This window comes from Geotrypetes seraphini, chromosome 10, assembly GCF_902459505.1.
Source record: "Geotrypetes seraphini chromosome 10, aGeoSer1.1, whole genome shotgun sequence".
Lineage (NCBI taxonomy): Eukaryota > Metazoa > Chordata > Amphibia > Gymnophiona > Dermophiidae > Geotrypetes > Geotrypetes seraphini.
The window spans coordinates 61,670,940-61,688,307 of NC_047093.1; the positions used below are offsets into that span (position 1 = coordinate 61,670,940).

The 17,368-nt window shown below is 42.9% G+C and overlaps 1 protein-coding gene across 1 annotated transcript in view; it reads left to right on the forward strand.

Moving 5' to 3' along the window:
* NOTCH1 (notch receptor 1) overlaps positions 1-17,368 on the forward strand; it is a 199,212-nt gene that overhangs the window by 77,975 nt on the left and 103,869 nt on the right. The window contains exons 3-4 of the mRNA XM_033960230.1: positions 12,379-12,641; positions 16,123-16,455. Of these exons, the coding sequence (XP_033816121.1) occupies positions 12,379-12,641; positions 16,123-16,455 (596 nt within the window). The remainder of the gene's footprint in view (positions 1-12,378; positions 12,642-16,122; positions 16,456-17,368) is intronic.

Genomic DNA, 17,368 nt, shown 5'->3' on the forward strand with positions numbered 1-17,368 from the left:
CAGGGGAGACAGGAGAGGGCAGCTAGAGAGGCAGGAGAGGGCAGCCGGAGCGCCAGCGAGTGAAGGAAATCACTCGCTGTATGCTCCAACCGCCTCTTCCTGTATTAAAGTTGGGCGAATGACCAGGACCGCGAACCGCCGACCGCAAATTTGCGGGAGAGCACTGTAAATTCCACCGAGGAAGCTGAAATCTGAGAATCATCTATTGCTGGATACAAAAAAGAGAGCATAATATCCGATATGTTCGAACGAAGAGTTCTTGTTTCTCATTAGCTGGTCCACAGTTGTGGAATGCATTGTCAGGAACGTTATGTCTTTGTAGAAACCTCTTGCAATTCAGGAAGTTGCTTAAAACCTACCTACCATATTTTCACGTAGATAACGCGCACCCGTTATCTAACAGAAATTTTTATATACTGCGCACACCCGTATACCGTGCATGCTGCCCGACTCTCTTTTCGCCTGCCCCGACTCTCCTCTGGAGACCCCGACTCTCCTCTGGAGACCCCGACTCTCTTTTCGCCCGCCCCGACTCTCCTTTCCCCCTTGAAGTCCTGTCCCTACCCTGAAAGCCTGATGCCCCCCCCCGACGTCCGATTCACCCCCCCCGCAGGACCGCACGCACCCCCACCCCGAAGGACCGCTCGCACACACCCGCACCCCCACCCTGAAGGACCGCTCGCACCCCCACCCCGAAGGTGCGCTCGCACTCCCACCCCGAAGGACCGCTCGCATCCCCACAGCCTCCCCCCCCCTCCCCCATGGAGAAGCTGTCTACCTTGTTTCCGGATGCCAGCGAGCCCAGCTGTTTCCTCTGCCGGCGGTCCCACCCCTTCTCTGAGCCCTGCTGCGCTGCTTCCTCTTCCGACAGTCCCGCCCTTTCTCTGATGTCAGAGAAAGGGCGGGACCACCTGAAGAGGAAGCAGCGCAGCACAGGGCTCTGAGAAGGGGCAGGACCGCCGACAGAGGAAGCAGCTGGGCTGGCATCCGGAAACAAGGTAGACAGCTTCTCCATGGGGGAGGGGGGGAGGCTGTGGAGGTGCGAGCGGTCCTTCGGGGGGGGGTGCGAGCGGTCCTTCGGGGTGGGAGTGCGAGCGCTCCTTCCGGGTGATGAATCGGGCGTCGGGGGGGGGGGGGAACTATGTAAAAAAAAATTTTGTACAACGCGCTCACGCGTATAACACGCAAGGTTATGCGCGGTTTGTAAAAACCACATATAACGCGCGCGTTATCTACGTGAAAATACGGTATTTGTTCAAGCTTTTTTTTTCTTTTTTAGTGAATACATAACAGTGGTTTGAATTAGGTTTGAACAGGTAAACGATTTATTAAAGTGAAGAACGATAGATATTCAAGAATAGTTTGACTGCATTCATATTGTGACTATGCAGATAGACTATTGTAACTCTGTATGTTCCTCTACTTATAGTACTTTTTTTTATTTTGTGATTTTATTCTGTATGGAAACTTTTATTTTGCAATTTTACTGTGTATGGAAACTTGTAAGCCGCCTTGGATAAAGATGGATTAAAAATGTTTTAAATAAATAAAATTTATTTAATTTTCTATATTGGTCTCCCAGGGGTAGCTCAGAATGGTTTACATGAATTTATTCAGGTACTCAAGCGTTTTTCCCTGTCTGTCCTGTTGGGTTCACAATCTATCTAATGTACCTGGGTCAATGGATAGATTGAAGGCTCCTTTTACTAAGCTACGGTAGCGTTTTAAGCGCGCGCTAACCCCCGCGCTATGCAGAAAAACTAATGCCAGCTCAATGGAGGTGTTAGCGTCTAGCGCTAAAACCACTAGCGTAGCTTAGTAAAAGGAGCCCTAAGTGGTCCTTTTACTAAGGCGTGCTAGTGCGTCTTAGCGCGAGCTAAATGCTAACGCGTCCATTGTATCCTATGGACACATTAGCACGCATTAGTGTTTATTGCACGCTAAGACGCACTAGCCCGCCTTAGTAAAAGGACCCCTAAGTGACTTAGCCAGGGTCACAAGGAGCAGTGTGGGTTTGAACTCACAATCTCAGGGTGCTGATACTATAGCTTTAACCACTGCACCATTCTCCCCCCCCCCCTTAAAGTGTTGTAAAATCAATCTTAGTATTAATTTTTTATATTTAATACCCAGTCTAAACAAGCAGGTCAAGGCGGTTGAAATCTTTTGGTGGCCTTCAGAGCATTCTCATGTTCACACTGCAACCCCTTTACTTGAAAAAAGTTGGAGATCACTGTCTTAGATCATTTGTGTAGGAAGGGCACTTTTGGGTTGACCCTTAAGAGTTGTGTTCAAGATAGGAATCTCCTGTAAAGCATTAGATAAATCCAGGATCTGCTGATACAATTTCCTGAAATAACTCAGAGGGCAGGGCAGTGAGCGGATGCCCCTGGGACTCTGCTATACTAAGCATTTCTTTTTTCTCTGTTTTTCTTGTTGACAAGAAGGGCATTTATAGTTGTTGGAGCAGTAGTTGTATCTAGGTTTTGTAAATCTGTACCTTAATTTTCTCCATATAGAGAGGAATGTTCACATGACACTACATATAATTCTGTTTACTGTGTCTTTCTCCTGTCTTTTATATCTCAGTTATAAAGATTCAATTAAGAATATATATATTTTAACATATCAATGTGGGAAGTGTCATGCTATGGTCCATCAAAATAAGAATCCTGTCTCTGACAACAGATAATCTGAGTCATTTGGAAGTACCTGGCAGACACAGATAGGGAGGACCATTGCTAAATACTCACACCCTGAAGTAAGAAGTGGTAACACTCAAATCTACCAGGCTAATAACTGTTGCAATAGAGATAATGTGTAAGTGGATATTGTGCTATACAGAGGGAATGAACCTAGAAATTAAAATAGAGATTACTGGAAGGAGCTTGCATTTGTCATTGTGAGTACTGGAATTAAGAGTAAGAGGGTTATTTTAAAACCGATTTCCTAGGTGTGGAGATTAGAGAATGACACGGTGACAAAATTCACCACCGTCCCCGCGGATAACCGCGGGAAACCATCTTCATGTAATTCTTTACGGAGAGAGGGAAGAATCAGAGTATGAATGGCCACAATCACTGACCCATAAGTTTTGCTTTGAAGAATGCTGGTGTAGAAGGATTGAAGTTGAGATAGACACTACAGAATGACAGTCTCTGGTATCCAGAGCAGATATTGTGATGTCATAATGCCTCATTCCACCAGTGCCTAAGAACCAATCACATCAGTGATGTCACAATGGCTTCATTATCCTTGGCTCACATAAGAATCAGAGTATGAATGGCCACAAGCACTGATCCGCAAGCTTTGCTTTGAAGAATGCTGGTGTAGAAGGACTGAGGTTGAAATAGACACTAGAAAATGACATGGGATTATTTCCCGCGGTTATCCGCGGGGACGGGAACGGTGATGAATCTTGTCACCGTGTCATTCTCTAGTGGAGATGAAGAAGGCGTCTGTATGTCTGGGTGATTTTATACTAGCACAAATCCAGTAAAGTCCTATCTATAATGAATCTTGGGAGCAGGTGTAAATGTTAGTGTGTAAAGTAGGGTTTAAAAAAAGAGGATAGCTGGTACCGCTCCGTTCTGCCCCCCAGCCCCGCCCCATTCTGCTCCCAGCCCCACCCACGGTCAAACCCCTTGGCTCCTTCCCCAAGGTCTGGAGGCTCTCTGCGCATGCGTGGACGTCAATACGATGACATCATGCACATGTATACATGTGACATTATCACATCGATGTCCGCGCCTGCGCAGAGGTCCTCCAGATGCAGCCCTGAGCTGGGGACTCCCAAAACCCGGAAAAATTGCCAGGTTTTTGGAAATCCTCCTGGACGCCCAGGCAGTCCTCTAAAATGAGGACATGTCCGGGTTTTCCCGGATGTCTGTCAGCCCTAGTGTAAAGTATGTCTGAAATTTCAACTCCTCTTTTGCTCCACCCAGATTCCCCCATCAAAGTCACATGCAAGTTTCAAGTTCAAGTTTCAAGTTTATTCAGTTTTTGATGAATCGCCTATTATAAATTCTAGGCGATGTACATAATACAATTTTAATATAAGAAACTTACAAAATAGTTCAAAAATACAAGATATAAACGATACATACATGAATTAAGGAAAAGGGGGAAAAGTTACAATAATGGGGTGTTGTTAAAAAAAAGGAAAGAACAATAGGGAAGGTATTATAAAAAAACCAGAGCACAATATAAAAAAGAATTCAGAAATTGTGTTAAAAATCATAGGCATCAATAAATAAATAAGTCTTTAAAAGAGATTTGAATTTAACAGAATCAGGTTCGGAACGGATATACTGTGGTAACATATTCCACCACTGAGGGCCCATAACTGTAAAAATATCTAGTCTTCTGGTTCCAATAACCTTTAAAGATGGAACTGCCTAATGATGCTATGCATTCTTAGAAGCATGAGGTAATTTTATAAAAGCCTTTTTTATGCATGAAAAGAGGTTTTAAAAAAAATGTTTTTCCTAAAAGTTCCATTTTAGTGAATCACCTCCTCCAGTCCCTACTGCCAGTGAAGGGTAAATGCCAGTAACACTGCCCTCCAGAAACTTGTCCAAATCTTTTTTTTTTTTAAATCCAGCTACACCATTAATCTTAATCACAACCTCTGACAACAAATTCCCCAGCCTTTACCACGCCTTAAATTTGTTTAAAACCTGCGAAAGTGTCACCGAGTCCCAATACTATTTGAAAGGATAAATGTTTCGAATTAAATTGTTTCACACCAATCATGATTTTATAGACTTCTATCTGTCGGTGACCCGTCAAATGCGTGCACGACAGTTGCGCCCCGTCAATCACGTGCCGTCAAAATACGCACAATGATAAGTGTACACAGGACAATGGCGCCCCGTCAATCGCGCTCCACACAGCGGATACTATTTTGTCTTTTTGAGGCTTATGAAGTAACCCTCTTTTTTGAGGGGGGAACCCTCCTCCCCACTGCACTTAAAATATTCATTTGGTACCTAGTGTTAGAGTAAGGCTGAGATGAGGATTATGGGAACCCTAACATTACCCTAACACTAGCACGATTGACGGGGTGCCATTGTTCCGCACGCACTTGGTGCACACATTTGACGGGGCGTAATTGTCCTATGTGCATTTGTCTTTGTACCCTATCTGTCATATTTTTTTTCAGTCTTCTCTTATCCAAGCTAAAGAACTCTACCTAATGTGTTTATCTTTTCTTCACAAGGGAGTCTTTCTATCCCCTTTTATCATTTTGGTTGCCCTTCTCTTTACCTTTTCTAGCTTTGCACACAGCAGTGAGGGTTGTGACTGCACCGTGGAGCCAGAGGGAGGCATTATGATATCTCGGTTTTGCTTTCTATTTCTTTCCAAATAATACTTAACATTCTATTTGCTTTTTTGACTACTGCTGCACACTGAGCTGAGGATTTCAACGTGTTATCCACATTAAATCCAAGGTAACTCATTGTGTGAAATCCAGCATTGTGTAATTATAGTTAAGATTATTTTTTCCTATGTGCCTCACTGCACTCGTATACTTCAACCATTTAAACACTCGGGCCCAGACTCTCTAAATCAGTGGTTTCAAACTCAAACCCTTTGCAGGGCCACATTTTGGATTTGTAGGTACTTGGAGGGCCGCAGAAAAAAATAGTTAATGTTTTATTAAAGAAATGACAATTTTGCATGAGGTAAAACTTTAATTTATAAATCTTCCCCCCCCTTAAGGCCTGCATGTTCCCCCCCTTCTTTGCAGCGTCCTCCAGCTTCCTCCCTGGCCTCCCGGTCTTAATTTCAGCTAATTACCACAGCCTGCAGAGAGGATCGCTGGTGCTGTAGTGTTCCTTGCAGGCTGCCATTGGCTTCCACAACACGTTCCCTCTGCTGCGGTCCCGCCCCTCCTCTGACGTCAGGGGCAGGATGGTGGCAGAGAGAACGTGCTTCTGAGGACAATGGCAGCCTGCAAGGATCGCTACAGCACCAGCAGTGCTCTCTGCAGGCTGCGGTAATTATCTGAAGGTAAGTGCGTGAGGCCAAGGGGAGAAGCCGGAGGACGCTGCAAAGAGCGGGCAGCACTAGTACAGACCGTGGGCCGCAAAATAGTACCTGACGGGCCACATGTGGTCCCCGGGCCGCAAGTTTGAGACCACTGCTCTAAATGGTACCAGTTTTTTAGGTGCCCAAGCTTAGTAAAAAAAAAAAAAGTAATTTAAATGCCATTTTTAACTGAGTTTCAAGACACCTATGGGCGCCTAATAAATTGTCACTGAAATCGCACCTCCATAGGTGCTATATACCGCCTAACACCACTGTAGGTGTAGCTACCTTTGCTGGAGGTGCGATTCTGTAACCAGTGCCGTCGTATAATTGACATGTGATCAGCAGCCACTGACAACGGCGCCAGTTAGAGAATCTAGGCCTCGGTTCCTCAATCTTGCAGCACGGGAAGAAGGGTTCTCTGCTGGGGTGAGGCTGGTCCAGGAGGACAGGCTTTCTACCAAGTGTCGAGGGAGGGCGGTATTGGTTTCATCTTCAGTTCCAGCCAAAACTGAGTGGCAAATTTATGCTGCAGATTCGATGTCAGACAAAACTGAAAGCCCCGGTTTTTGGTCACTTTCTATTAGTGAGTCATGCCCTCCCTTTGTTAAAATCCATGCTGGCTCCATCATGTTTAACCACATGACCAGTTAATCATAGCTTCCACCATCTTTCCTGGCAGCATTGTCAAGTTTGCTGATCTGTAGTTTCCTGGATTTATTTTATTTATTTGTACATTTGTTATATCATCAGTTCGTCGTTAGACATCAAGGCAGGTTTCATAGCAATAATTCAACGGCCGTAAAATAAAGAAAAGAAAGATGAGACAGGCACTGAAGAAGAGATATTTGAATAGCACAGAAGCAAAAAAACTTGTACATAGTGAGGTTATACAGATACCAGACAAGCAAGTAGGGTAAGGATAATATGAAAATAAGCTTGGATTTATATATTTACTCTAATGCTGCTATGCAGTTCACAAAAATTAAAACAGCCCAGGAGAGAGGCTGAGCGAAAGGGAGAGGCATCAAGTTGGAAGGTCCTTAATGGAATGCAAGGCATAATACAGGAGGTAACTATGTTGGATCCGCTGGGAAACAGTGATTATAACATGATCAAGTTTGAGCTGATATCTGGAGTGATGTCACTAAAGAAATCTACTGTAGCTGCATTTAATTTTCATAAGAAAAGCCTTATTGGGTCAAACCAATGGTCCGTCTAGCCCAGTAGCCCTTCCTCATGATGGCAAATCTAGGTCAGTAATACCTAGCAAAAACTCCAAAAGTAGCAGCATGCCATACTACCGACCCTGGTAGCCCATCCTCATGGTGGCCAATCCAAAGGGCCACTATGATAAAATGAGGAAAATGGTTAAAAAGATGTTAAGATGTATTCTCCATATTAACAAAGGTAGAAAGAAGAGAAAACAAGAGCCGGCATGGTTAAAAGGTGACGTGAAAGAGGCTATTAGAGCCAAAAAAAACCCCATTCTTTAAACAATGGAAAAAGAATTCAAATGAAAAAAAATAAGAAGAGAGATATAAGTGCTATCAAGTTAAATGCAAAGCATTGATAATGAAAGATAAAAAAAGAACATGAAGAAAAACTTGTCAGAGGCAAAAACTCATAGTACATCAGAATCAGAAAATCTGTGAGGGAATCTGTGGGACCGTTGGATGATCAAGAAGCAAAAGGGGCTCTCAGGGAGAATAAGACCACAGTGGAGAGACTGATTGAATTAATTGCTTCAGTCTTTACGGAAGAAGAGGTAAGAAATCTACCTGAACTTAAAATGATTTTAAAGGGTGATGATGCAGAGGAACCGATAGAAATCTCGGTGAACCTGGAAGACAAGTTAAAGAGTAATAAATCACCTGGACCAGATGGTATATATCCCAGGGTACTGAAAGAATGCAAACATGAAATTGATGATCTGATGTTAGTGATAATATAACCTGTTGCTAAAATGGTCTAAAGTACCTGAAGATTGGAGGGTGGCCAATGTTACGTTGGTTTTTGAAAAAGGTTCCAGGGGAGATCTAGGAAATTACAGACCGGTAAGTCTGACTTCACTGCCAGGCAAAATAGTGGAAAAAATTATAAAAATTAAGACTGTGGAACATATAGGCAAACATGATTTAATGGGACAGAATCAACATGGAAAGTTTAACCAAGGGAGGTCTTGCCTCACCAATTTGCTTGATTTCTTTGAAGGTATGAATAAACATGTAGATAAAGGTGAGCTGGTTGATGTAGTGTATCTAGATTTTCAGAAAGCTTTTGACAAAGTTCCTCATTAGAGGCTCCTGAAAAAGTTAAAGAGTCATGGGATAGGAGGCAATGTTGAGTTGTGCAATAGGAAATGGTTATCAGACAGAAAACAGAGGGTTAAATGGCCATTTTTCTCAATGGAGACTAAATATTAGAGTGCTAATTAATTAATTTATAAATGATCTGGAAATTGGAACCATGAGGTGGTTAAATTTGCAGATGACACTAAACATTCTTGTAACCTTGTCTGTGCTCCCCTGGGATGACGGGATATAAAACCAAATAAATTACTAAATAAACTGTTCAAAGTTGTTAAAATGCTTGCAGGCTGTGAAAAATTGTAGGCAGACCTTAGGAAATTGGAAGACTGGGCATCCAAATGGCAGATTAAATTTAATGTGAACAAATGCAAAGTGATGTACATTGGGAAGAATAACCCAAATCATAGTTACCAGATGCTAGAGTCCAGCTTGGGGGTCAGCGCCCAAGAAAAAGATCTTGGTGTCATTGTAGACAATACACTGAAACCTTCCGCCCAATGTGTGGCAGAGGCTAAAAAAGCAAACAAGATGCTAGGAATTATTAGAAAAGGAATAGTAAACAAGACTAATGTTATAATGTCTCTGTATCGCTCCATGCTGCGATCTCACCTTGAGTATTGTGTTCAGTTCTGGTCATCTTATCTCAAAAAGATATAGCAGCACTAGAAAAGGATTAAACAAGAGTGATCAAAATGGTAAAGGGAATGGAACTTCTCTGATATGAGGAAAGACTAAAATGATTAGGGCACTTCAGTTTGGAAAAGAGATGGCTGAATGGTGTAGAACGGGTACAAGTGGATTGATTTTGTACTCCATCAAAAATTACAAAGATTAGGGGACACTCAATGAAGGTACAGGGAAATACTTTTAAAACCAATGGGAGGAAATATTTTTTTCTCTTAGAGAATAATTAAGCTCTGGAACGCATTGTCAGAGCATGTGGTAAGAGCGGATAACTGGTTTAAAAAAAGATTTGGACAAGTTCCTGGAGGAAAAGTCCACACTCTGCTGTTGAGATTGATATGGGGGAAGCCACTGCTTGCCCTGGATTGGTGGAATGGAATGTTACAATTATGAGGGTTTCTGCCAGGTACTTGTGACCTGGATTGGCTACCATGAAGACAGGATACTTGTCTAGATGGATCATTGGTCTGACCTAGTAAGGCTATTCTTATGTTCTTACAGTATGTCCTCTTAACTAGGAGTATTAGTGGGTAAGGAAGAGGAAATCTGATGCTAGTTGAATGTGCTTTGGAAGAGCCAGGTCTTCATTTGTGTTTTTAGTTTAATAAACCATGGCTCAGTTCTAATGTCAAGTGATAATATGTTCCTTAAAAAGGGAACTATATAGGAAAAAGCTGTAGGTTGAGTAGTTTTAAGATATAATTGGTTATGGGATAGAAAATGTAGTAAGGGAATGGGATTTGATATACTGCCTTTCTGTGGTTACAATCAAAGCAGGCATTTATTTTGTACCTGGGGCAATTGAGGGTTAAATGACTCTCACAGAGTCACAAGGAGCTGCAGTGGGAATGGTAGAGCTTGCTGGGTTAATCATAGAAAATGTGAAGGAGTGTATGGTATTAGATAGGTTTACCATATGGCTCCCGAAAAGGAGGACGGATTGAGACATCTGGGTTTTACTTCTCCTGAAAGCAATGGATGTAACAGCCAGATGGCTCAATCTGCCTGCCTTCTTCTGGAGCCATATGGTAAATCTACAGTATTAGAAGTCTGGATTATGTGGTCAGGGCAGAAGAAGATGTTCTGAAGACCACGGTCAGAAACTTGAGCTTCATCCTTGCAGGGACTGCAATGAGAGGCTAGAGAAACTGGGCCTCTTCGCCCGTGAAAAGAGGAGACTGAGAGGGGACATAATCGAAACATTCAAGATATTGAAGGGAATTGACTTAGTGAGAAAGAGAGATTGTTCACTCTCTCCAAGGTAGGGAGAACAAGAGGGCACTCTCTAAAGCTAAAGGGGATAGATTCCGTACAAACATAAGGAAGTTCTTCTTTACCCAGAGAGTGGTAGAAAACTGGAACGCCCTTCTGGAGGCTGTTATAGGGGAAAACACCCTCCAGGGATTTGAGACAAAGTTAGACAAGTTCCTGCCGAACCATAACGTTTGCAGGTAAGGCTAGATTCAGTTAGGGCACTGGTCTTTGACCTAAGGGCCGCCGCGTGAGTGGACTGCTGGGCACGATGGACCACTGGTCTGTCCCAGCAGCGGCAATTCTTATGTTATGTTTTTAAACTGGGAACTAGTGCTCAAAGATTAAGAGGGTAGTGACAAGATCAGATCGAGGGGAATTGTGAAAAAGTTTTACAGCAGTAAATTGTACAAGTTGGAGACATGAGGAGAGTGGTAGACCAGAGTAGAGAGCATTAATCCAGGTGAGAAATCGCAAGAGCTCATTGGCTACCCTCCAGTTCTTAGGCGCTGTGACAGATTTGAATGATATGTTACAGATTACCAGGTACAGGTGTGCAATATCAAATTTAAGTTCGTTCCAATAGGGTGAATGCCATTAGGTCCTGGTGATTTGTTACTAGTTTGTCTATTTGCTTTCTACAGGCTGCTGCAAGAGTATTAGGTATGCTAACTCTCAGGTTCTTAGACCCCTCTTCAACCAAAATTTTGATGATTAAACTCATGATTACTCCAACATTACCTTTCCCAGATTAATCCTACGAAAACACATAATTGGACATATATTCTATATTCAACTTTCTTTAAAAGTTCAATATTAAACTTTTAAAATTATACGGTAATGGTTCTTTGAGTTTGGGTAGCTAATAGGATGCATTCCTTTGCTCTGATGCAGCTTTAGTTTGCTGTTCCCTACCCCCCAGGAGCTGCCAGCCTAAGCGAATGCCTGTTCTGACTGGTGATTATGTCTGCCCTGGCTTTAACGTCCAGATTCACAATGATTTGTTTCAGTTTCTCTGAACTATCTCTCACAAAGGATAGTTCCAGTGTGGGTACTTCTCCAACATTTTGGAAGTGAAATGACTTTTGACCCTCCCTTCTCATCTAGAGGATACCTTAGGCCTCTTTGAAAATTGCTTTCCTCTGTTTGGTAAAAGTATGATAAGGTACCCAACAACTATAGCAGGGGTGTCAAAGTCCCTCCTCGAGGGCCGCAATCCAGTGGAGTTTTCAGGATTTCCCCCGGGAAAATAATATACACAGGGTTGATTTCCAAATCTATGTGCTTTGTTTTACAGCAGGTTTTTTTCTCTATAAAGATTACAGGTGCAGAGATCATGTAGTTTTCTTTTGAAAGTTAGCTGCAAGCTCAGTGGGTTAAAATATACATGTGGACTTTACAACCATGCAAGCTTTCTAGAAATTATCCCTTGCACTATTCTTGCTTCATGCTCTCTGTTTAGATACTATAGACTTTATTTGGATTTCTCCAGCACTTTGAATGCTGTTTGTATAAGCTTTAGTGTTACAGATCAGTTTGAATGATTCAGTCTTGTACTGTGAACTTACACGGCGAGGTAAATGCTCTCCTCTGTCGTGGAGAGACTTCAGAGTCAGCGGCAAGCAGCATGTAGGAATTGATGCTAAGCATCCCCCTCCTGCCTCCGATTCAGTGCTGATTTGCCCCCTCCCCACCTCCAATCTAAACAGCATTGGTAAACAGGCTGCTTGGCGGCCTGCCCACCAGGGCTTCCTTCTGCCGCATCATCAGTGATGCGGCAGAGGGAAGGCCCCAGCGGGCAAGCCAGGAGCAGCCTATTCACCACTGCTGCTGTTTTGACCCAGAGGAAACTAATTCATTCAAATCGATTCACCAAAGTGAATCGGTGAATTGATTCGAATGAATCGGGCAGCGCTATCGCGTACCTCCAACAAGCGGCTCGTGTACCCCTAGGGGCATGCGTGTACCGCATGTTAAGAAACCCCTAAGGATTACAAGTTACTGTTAGTTTTAGTGTAGCAGAATTTTACAATAAAATCAGGGGGTAGTTTATATCTTTGCTCTGTATTTGTAAAATGTTTTACTATTGTTATTACAGATGTAACAATGCACATGTAGGCGAGAGATGTCAGTTCTCCAACCCTTGCCTAAGTTCACCATGCCGAAATGCTGGAACGTGCCATGCTGTGATCAGTGGAAATGCAGTGGATTACACCTGTAAATGCCCAGTACAGTTCTCGGACAAGCTGTGCGTCACACCCGATAACAACATTTGTCTGCACAATCCCTGCCGCAATGGAGGCACCTGTGAACTTATCACGCTGGCAGATTACAAGTGTAGATGTCCCCCAGGCTGGACAGGTATAAGGAAAAACTTGTTGCATTTGCTTCATTTTCCTCATAATTGCTGGAGTATATGTGCTTAGGATCATCACCACATCAGGGAGCCAATACAAAAGAACGCCAGTTCTACCGTACAATGAACTCGAAAAATTCCTACTGGCATGCTACAAGCAATCAGCATGTAAATTACTACCACATTAAAAATACAGCAGTAATCTACAGCTCATTGTGAAATGTCACCCTTCCTGTCATACATGCATGAGCAACAATTGGCTCAGGCACAGACAGGAAGTATGTTATTTACAAAAAATAAAATAAAGTTGTCAGCAGTCATTGGCCCAATCTCTTTCCCCCTCTAATCCAACCCACATCTACCAGTATTAAAAAAACAAAACAAAAAAAACTTTGCCCCAGTAGCCTAGTGATCCCTCTATTCCAAAAAAACTTCCTAGTGTCTAGTGGCTCCCAACCCACAACCAATTGAGCCAACCCCCTTAGACCCTATATCTTAACTAAGACAGGAGTGATGCCCACTTGCTTCTGCCTCTGGAACCATTGTCTTCATGACAGCAGCACCTTGCCCTCCAAGTGCATCCTGGAATGTACCAGGGTGGGGCCAGTCTGCCATATAAGAGAGAAATTCCATTATATGTTAGACTGGCCCTGTCCATGTGTATCCCAGGATGCACCTGCAGGGCATGGTGCTGCCACTTTCAAGATGATGGCGCCAGAGACGGGAGCGAGTGGACATTGGGGCCTGGAGGACTAGGCTAGGGGGTCATAGGGTTGGGTGCCACTAGACACCAATGAGGTTTTTTGTAAAGTTAAGTCAAGTCATGGGGATGGGATGAGATGGGTGCCATTAGAGAGCAGGGGCTTTTTGGGGAGGAAGGGATCCATTAGATTACCAGGATATCTTTTTGTAATATTGGGGAAAGTGGGTGGGCTGAAATCTAGAGGGGGCCATTAGACCATCAAGGCAACTTTTTTTTTTAATGTCTGGGGAAGGGCATTGCAGAAACCAATCTGATTGGGTTGGAGTGAGAGAGGGGGTGTTGCTAGATACTCACTCCTCTCAACCAAATCTTTTACGCTGCTTCAGATCTCGCAAAACATTTCAGATGCACAACACTCAGGAAAAAATGTATTTTGGGTTTTTTTTTTTGTTCAGCTGCAGAAACTGTAATTACATTATCATGCATTTTAATGTGGTCTGTAGCAAGAGTCTCAGCCTACATTAACACCCATGCTGAAACCCTTTCTGCTTTGCCCGGCTAATAAAACCCACAGTTAAACTAAGGAATTCTGGGAAATGGTGAAAAGCATCTTCTGTTGTCTATGAGGGTTAGCAGAGGTAGACATTTACTTAGAATACAAGGCCTGCTTTAGAAGTCTTTGAATCCTGGTGATTTATAGCACTGGGCTCTGCAAAGTGGTGAAGACAGGTGGCATTGTGGGTTACTCTAAGAATATATTAAAGGGATTCCCATGTAGACATTAGTCCCTCAGGAAGCTGGCAGTTATATATGCTGCCTACATAGAATTCCCCCACCCCCAGCCTATCGCCTGCAGATACAAAGCAGTTATTAGTTAGCAGTGCTGCTGCACCTGGGATTGGAGGAGAGGGGGTGCAAACATAACAGAACTTGTGATGTAAAAACTTTCATTTAATGCATGCTTAATTTCACAGGAACTTCAAAACAATGAAATCCTCTATGAAAATAAATGTCTCTCTGCTCCCATTCATTGTCCTTAAAAGCAAGTTTTGTGTGTGTGTGTGGGGGGGGGGAGGGGGGAGGGTGGCAGAATTGGCATTTGGATTCATACAAAGCAGAAAAAAAGGAATATTTATTTCATTGAAGAAACACTATAAGTTTGATTCACAAAAACATTTCTGTCATTATACCATATTGTTTCTTATATCCCGCAATAGTCTAATAGAAACCATTGCGGCTTACATAAGATTAAAAAGGTTTTAAAACAGGAATATCATGAGTCAGACAATATGGAACTTACCCCCCTTTTTACAAAACCGTAGCGTGGTTTTTAGCGCAGGCCGTAGCGGTAACGTCTCTGATGCTCATAAGAATTCTATGAGCATCGGAGCTGTTACCGCCATGGCCGGCACTAAAAACCACGCTACGGTTTTGTAAAAGGGGGGGGGTGTTTAATCACAGGTCCAATAAAAGGAAAAGAGAAAGGAGATAGAATTTGATATACAGTATTCCCCCGAAATTCACAGGGGTTCCTGCGTTCCAGGAACCCCCACAAATTTTAAAAAAATGCTAATGTGGTTTTTCGCCTGTCGAAAGGCAGAGGAGGCAGGAGAGGGCAGCTGGAACACCGGCGGGTGAAGAAAATCACTCGCAGTCTGCTCCGACCGCCTCTTCCTGTAGTAAAGTCGGGCTACACCAATCAGGAGCTGCTTTAACACGCAGCTCCTGATTGGTGTAGCCCGACTTTACTACAGGAAGAGGCAGTTGGAGCAGACTGCGAATGAGCGAGTCTGTGATTCACAAACCGCGAATGTGCAGGGGAACACTGTACCGCTTTTCTGTGGCTACAATCAAAGCAGTTACATATTATATTCGGGTGCTTATTTTGTACATGGGACAATGGAGGGTTAAGTGACTTAAAAGGCATCATTGTCCACTTTTATTTACAACTTATAACATAAGTGGTTTACGTTCAGGTACTCGAGCATTTTTCCCTATCTGTCCTGGTGCACTCACACTCTAATGTACCTGGGGCAACGGGGGATTAAGTGACTTGACCAGGGTCACAAGAAGCAGCATGGGATTTGAACCCACAACCCCAGGGTGCTGAGGCTGTAGTTCTAACCACTGTGCCACACACCCCTAAGGGGTCCTTTTATCAAGGTGTGCTAATCAATTTAGCATACTAACGATTAGTGTGCATGCACTATATTCTATGAGCATTGGAGCAGCGTCAGAGCATTTAGTGCTCAGGGGCCGTGGTAGAAACCTCTAATATGGCTTAATTTATTTTATTTTTTAATTCTTTATTGATTTTTAATCAAAAACAGTTTCATACAAATGAAAGAACAGTAGGTGTTACATACATTACACTAATATCCGTATAGGTAACATAGATATCATTCAATAATTTCAGTTTCTTACATATAATAGTACAATATATCCTAATATATAATACAAATGAAGAATAAATTTACCCAAATGATGCTATCAATATTTACTCCCCACCTTCCAACCCCCCACCACCCCTGGATGTGTAAAGGTAAATGAACTAAAGGAAAGATATGATAAATATGCATTATTATATTTTTACAAAATTACTCAATGGGCTCCAAATTTTATTAAATACCTCATTAAATCCCTTACACTCTGCGTTAATTCGTTCATATTTATACATAATGCACACATGTGGCTTAATTTAAAAACCAAAAAAAGTGGGGGGTATGTGTTCCATAGGACAAAACATTAAAAAAAAATTACTAATTTTTATGATGCTTTCCTAGGTGAAACATGTCAGCAGGCTGATCCTTGCGCATCCAACCCCTGTGGCAATGGTGGGCAGTGTGTGCCATTTGAAGCCCAGTATGTCTGCAAGTGTGCTTCCGGCTTCCACGGGCAGACGTGCAAGCAGGATGTTAATGAATGTATGCAGAATCCATGCAAGAATGGTGGAACATGTACCAATGAAGTTGGATCCTACAGGTGTGACTGCAGGCAGGCCTTCATGGGTCGCAACTGTGAGCTCCCTTACGTGCCTTGCAACCCTTCACCCTGTCAAAATGGGGGGACTTGTCGTCAGACCAGTGATACTACTTACGACTGCACTTGCCTTCCAGGTAATTAGACTGGTTTAATTTCTGCTATTCTCTTGTAATGTCTATGTATGCAACATTGAATGGTGGCAAGCTACCAGTACCAGAAAGCTCACAAGATTTTAATCTGGGGATTGGGGGAGAATATGTGATTTGCAGAAGCTCAGATAGTGAGTGGTGGAAGTGGGATTGGAACTTGAATCCTCCCTAACCACAACCCTGCACAGACAGTCTGGTAACTTAAGCATATACAGTACAGTAAGTGCCCACCACATACAGATGTTTTAGTTTGCACCTCAAAATGTGGCTAAGCACTTTGATGTGACAAATTTGTGAATGGTATTCTTTGTGTCCCTGTAAATTATGAGGACACAGAATAAAAGCAGGGTGCTCACAGCAATTAGACATCTGTTCATCAAGATGTTAAGTTTGGGCAGTGTCAGATTCCACTGGTTGGAAAAAGATGTACAGACGTGTCTAATGAGTTTGCTTTCAACTATTCTAGCTCAAACTCAGAGTAGCATACTCAGGCATGTGGCGGAATTACCACAAAGGTGTAATCTATGAGAAATAATGTCATTTTCCAAATCCAAGCCTTTTTCATATCACCACACAAACCACAAAGTCTAGGATAAGTTTAAAGCTCAAATCCGTACCAAAGCAACAGAACACTGAGAAAATGTTTCTCTGTGAATACTCTTTATCGGAGCCATGAATGTAGTCTGCCTACTTATCAAGGGGATGGAGGGGGGCACAAAGGGTAAGAAAATCATATTGGCAGTGGGGGGGCAGAAGGACCAATTCAGGATTAACACCTGCAACATTTGAGGGGACACTGCCTACCTCAAACCATGCCTACGATTGTAGCCTGTGGATTCAAGAGATAATTAAAGGAGAAAATCCTCCTGGAGAATGTATGGATGGGCAGAATGAGGAG